Raw genomic sequence first — 4,907 nt, 5'->3', positions numbered from 1 at the left:
GGGTTCTGGTCTCGGGGACCAGGCTGCTTTCAGGCAGCAGGGGGGCAGCGCGTCTGCCCCTGTTCAACCTTGTAAGGATGATTCCTCAAAAAAGCGCGCCCAGCCGTGTCGGCCGAAACCCTAGCCGGCGCGCCCAGGCCCCTGCCCCTGCCCTTACCACCATCCGCCGGTTGTGACGTCTGCAGTGGCGGCCCCGCCTGGGGTGGTGGCTGGGGCACTGCCCGCCCCGCTCCTCCACCGTGGCGCCCCGACCCGCTGCCCCCACCAGCCTGCTGTCCCCCTGCCGGCCACCCAGTGGGCACGTGCGGCGGCGAGCTAGGACCGTCCTGCGGGGGAGGCAGCCTGCCGCCCAAGCGCCCTGCCCTCTGCTGCGGGAGCTGGGCGGGGCCACAGCGCCCTTTGGAGCGGGGCTGTTGCTGCGGGGGCGGCTGCGGTGCGTGCACGGCTGGTTGCACCCGTCGCCCACGCCCGGACGCCGCCGTGGCAGCGCCATCACCCGCCCCGTCCTGTCCCCCCAGCGTGGCCAGGACCCCAAACCGGGAGCCGGTCCGGGGCGACTGCACCTGGCGCTGCTGCTCCTGCTGCAGCTGTTGCTCTACCCACCGTTGCTGCTGGAGAGTGAGTTCCGCCAAATCGGCCAAGTACCGCCGCATCACAACTTGCAGCTTCTGCTCCTGCCTAGCAGCTGCCCGCTGATCAAAGGGCGGCTGTGGCGCGGGAGCCCCACTGGGCTGCTGCTGCACGCCAGCCGGCCCAGCATCGGCAGTGCGACGCCTGGCCGCCGGCGGCCCCCCCACTCCTGCCGACGGCTGCCCCCCGCTAAGCCCTCCCGCTGCCACCCGCTGCTGTGAAGAGGGCTGCTGCTGCCGCTCGGCCCTCAGGGGAGCCGCAGCAGCACGGATGCTTCCCCCCGCCACCAGAGCTGGCAGCGAGGGCGAGGCCACAGCGGGTGGCCCGCTGGCGCCACCAGCGGCAGCCGCTGCGTCACCCAAACCCGCCGCCTCCTGCATCTGCACGTCCCCCGCGTGGTCAACTATGTCAACACGTTGCCCACGCCGTGACGCCGCCGTGCCAGCGCCACCGCCCGCCCCGTCCTGCCCCCCCCGCGTGGCCCGGACCCCAACCTGGGAGCCGGTCCGGGGCCTGGGCGACTGCCCCTGGCGCTGCAGCTCCTGCTGCTGCTGTTGCTGTAACCGCCGTTGCTGCTGGAGATTGAGTTCCGCCAAATCGGCCAAGTACCGCCCCATCACAGCGGTCTGCTCCTGATCCTGCCCGGCGGCTGCCCGCTGATCCAAGGGCGGCCGTGGCGCGGGAGCGCCACTGTGCTGCTGCTTTTGTTTTGAGGAATCATCCTTGCAAGGTTGAACAGGGGCAGACGCGCTGCTGCACGCCAGCCGGCCCAGCACCGGCAGGGCGAGGCCTGGCCGCCGGCGGCCCCCCCACGCTTGCCGCCGGCTGGACCCCGCTAAGCCCTCCCGCTGCCACCCGCTGCTGTGAAGAGGGCTGCTGCTGCAGCGCGGCCCGCAGGGCAGCCGCAGCAGTACGGTTGCTTCCCCCCGCCACCAGGACAGGCAGCGGGGGCGGGGCCCCGCTGTGTGGCCCGCTGGCGCCACCAGCTGCAGCCGCCGTGTCACCCAAACCCGCCGCCTCCTGCATCTGCACGTCCCCCACGTGGTCAACGATGTCCGCTGCGGTCGCCATGGCAGCCGCGGGCCTCACCACACCCAAGGCGTTGCCACCCAGGTCGGCGACCCCGGCTGCAGCCGGAGTAGGGCTGCCTGCCGCAGCTGTCGTGGCCGTCCCAGCCGCCTGGGGGGCGCCACGGACCTCCACCTGCATGGGCTCCTCACCGGGCATCTCAAACTTGGCACTGTGCAGGTGAGAGAGCTGCGGGTCCCAGATGGGGCCCCGCACACAGGCAAAGATGTGGTTGGTGATGCCCTGGCCTGCGGGGGCCTGGGGCTCCCCCTTGGGGCCCACGGATTTGGCGCACTGCTCTGAGACCACATAAGCACACGCCAGGTTAGAGGGGTCCGAGGTGGTGGGATAGCCGCCCGCCTGCAGCACCAACTTGGTGCGACCGCGGAAAGCCCCCCACACAGGGCCCCCTACCATCTTGACCGTGACGGTGTAGGTGCTCGGAATGATGGGCCGGGTGTCCACTGGCACGTGAACCGTGAGGACAGCCTGACCGCGCTGGAGCGGTACCGCCAGCGGTGACCTGCGCATGAGCTCCGCTGTGAAGGCTGCTTTGCTGGCGCTGGTCGCGCGCCGGCTGAAGGCCAGCCCCGCAAACGTGCGGGAGGGGCGGCCTGTGCTGTGCAGAGAGTGGCCCTGCAAGAGCTGCGGCTGGTTGCGCTGCCTGCACATGGTGTCCAGCACTGACAAGGCAGCGCTGGTCACTTCCCGGACGCCGGCTGAAGACAGCTGCTCGCCCTCTGGGAGCCCCGTGGCGGCACCCACCAGAAGGACTGGGTAGGTAGGCAGGCTGGGGCCCTGAGGCTGCGTCGTCAGGTCACCCGGGCGCTGCTTACCCATGTGCGCCCGGACTCCGCCACCACGTGGGCGTGGGTGTACAGCGACGCGCCGGCGCCAGCGGGGCTGCCTGCCCGGCTGGCGGCCGCGGTCGGCCACGTGCGGAGCGCGGGTGTGGAACAGCATCCGCCGCAGCCAGCCACTCAGCCGCCAGCGGCGCCGCCACAGTGGCGGGTTAGCCTGGACCAACTGTGGGTGGCTAACGCTGCGGGGGCTGTGTCCTACGTCCACTACACGGGGCGGCTCTTGGAGCCTGGGCCTGGCGTGCTGCCCCCGGCGGTGGATGGGGCGTGGCAGCCTGCCTGTGTGCTGCAGCATCGCAAGCCGCGGCACCTGTGGACCTTTGAAGAGCGGGCGGCGTACAATGCAGCATCACCAGGGGAACGGGCGGGGGCGTGGCCTCGGGCGCCGTACTTCCTGGCGCCGGAGGCTGGGGTGGTGGTGCACCCGGAGCACTGCCGGATTCCGGGTGTCAGCTTGGCGGACTACATGGTGCGGGACGTGCGGCGGGCCATCACCGCGGCTAACCCGGCCGCACCTCCGGCTCCGGCCCGCCCTGCAGCCATGCCGTGCCTAGCACCAGCACAGCAGGCGGGGGGTCCGGGGACCCAGCCGGCGGCACAGTCGCGGCTGGCGGAGCGGGAGGCGGAGTGGCAGCGTGCAGCGGTGCAGCTGACCACCACTGCGGCGCAGCACTTCCACAATAACCCGGTGGCTCTGGACCCCTGGCTCCACCGCACCTCCGCGGCGGCGGCGGCAGCAGCGGCGGCAGTGGAGGGCGACCCTCGCATGCCGCCCCCGGATGCGTCCCTTCTGCGGGGTACGTGGCGGAGGCTGTGGGACAGCCACGCCAGTCGGGGGGCAAAGGTACTTGTGTACCGGCTGCAACATGCTTACCTGCCTTGCGGGCTGTACAGGGCGGGCAAGGGCATTCGTCCACGGGTGACCACGGGGTGCGGGGGGTTGGGGGCGCACTGTCCTCACCCCGCCTGCGGGCCACCTGGCCCGCGGGCGTGGGCCAGCCTAACGCACATCTTCCTGGAGTGTCCAGCTTATTGTAACGCCGGCTCTAACTACTTAGAAGCATTCAGAGCAAGCTTACCTCCAGGACCTTCGTAGGCCGCGACACAGGGACGCGGACGGAAAGTCCGTTGAGGAGAGAGCAGAGAGAGGATACTAGGAAGCTGCGCTCCCGTAGCATAAAGGCACCGGGAAGGAGACGATCCTTCCGATACTAAGAGTAACCTCCAAGCGGCCCTGACGAGTGCTAAATATAGCCGGGTTCGCCTAGCCCCGTACAGAGATGGGGACGCGCATACGCGCCCTCCTTAATACTGTGCCCTGTAAATCACAGCCATTGATAATGTTCTAAGCTATTGATACGCACACATAGGTGCTCTCCAAAGCTAGTCTTGCGTGTCGCAAGCTCGGGGCACGAACCCTGGCTAAGTCCGCCAGGCCCGTGTTACATTCCCCCCCCCTTGGAGCGAACGTCCCGGGAGCGGTAGTAACTCAAGTTGCCCTGCCACGTGTCTGACGTGGAGCTTTGGTAGGGGCCGCCGGAGGCGTGGCCTTACGCGTGGCGTACCGCTGAGTAGCGGCAGCCTTGCGGTCAGCCCTGCGCTGTGCGACAGTGTTAATGCGTTTCTCGCGCGCGGCTTGCTTAGTAGCCGTGCGTGCAAGGTATTCTTCGATGGCTTCTTCCAACGGAGCGGACTCCCGCAGGTTAGCCTCAGGCTCCCAAGAGTTATGCTCAGGCCCGTAGCCCTCCCACTTAACCAAGAACTCCCGTAGGGTCTTGCGCCCGCACTTGCGATCACGGTGCAATAGAAGAGACTCTACTGACCAATAGGTATCACCGTTATCCTCAAGAATGGCCGGTGGCGGATTGTACGCCTGGCCGGGCTTCCATGCTTTCAGCAAGGATACGTGGAAAACGTTGTGTATCTTGTAGCCAGGTGGCAAAGCCAATTCATAGGCCACCGCACCGATCCGTCGCTGAATTTTGAACGGACCGATGTACCTAGGCATCAGCTTCGCTGCGCCAGGAATGCGGAGTTTGATGTTTTTGGTTGATAGCAGTACGTCATCCCCAACGTCGAACTTGCTGTCGCGACGGCAGGAGTCAGTGGCCACACGCTGCCTGTCCTGCGCCGCTCGCAGGCATTTTTTAGCGTGCGCCATGCGCTGCCGCATGGCATCTGAGAAGTTTTGCGCTGCTGGCACGTTGCTAGAAGGCAAGGCCAGGTCACCGGGCACCCGAGGTCGTCGACCGTAGTTGAGTTCGAAGGGTGTCGCCCCAGTGCTACCGCTTTGCGAGTTGTTGATAGCAAACTCGATAAGAGGCAGGTGTTTGTCCCAATCATCTTGGA

At 67.7% G+C, this 4,907-nt stretch overlaps 1 protein-coding gene across 1 annotated transcript in view; it reads right to left on the bottom strand.

Annotated features, from left to right (window-relative positions):
* CHLRE_25g756197v5 (uncharacterized protein) overlaps positions 1 to 4,365 on the bottom strand; it is a 4,583-nt gene extending 218 nt beyond the window's left edge. Inside the window, exons 1-5 of the mRNA XM_043072963.1 lie at positions 3,536 to 4,365; positions 3,074 to 3,165; positions 1,450 to 2,502; positions 564 to 1,286; positions 1 to 59 (exon numbers count right to left, since the gene is read on the bottom strand). The exon at positions 1 to 59 is cut by the window's left edge and continues 218 nt beyond it. Coding sequence (XP_042914105.1) covers positions 30 to 59; positions 564 to 1,286; positions 1,450 to 2,502; positions 3,074 to 3,165; positions 3,536 to 3,569 — 1,932 coding nt within the window. The 5' untranslated portion in view covers positions 3,570 to 4,365 and the 3' untranslated portion in view covers positions 1 to 29. The remainder of the gene's footprint in view (positions 60 to 563; positions 1,287 to 1,449; positions 2,503 to 3,073; positions 3,166 to 3,535) is intronic.
* Between the last annotated feature and the right edge of the window lie 542 nt (positions 4,366 to 4,907).

Source organism: Chlamydomonas reinhardtii (genome assembly GCF_000002595.2).
Source record: "Chlamydomonas reinhardtii strain CC-503 cw92 mt+ unplaced genomic scaffold scaffold_25, whole genome shotgun sequence".
NCBI lineage: Eukaryota > Viridiplantae > Chlorophyta > Chlorophyceae > Chlamydomonadales > Chlamydomonadaceae > Chlamydomonas > Chlamydomonas reinhardtii.
Note: the sequence above shows the minus strand (reverse complement) of the source record. Positions and strands in the feature narration are given on the sequence as shown.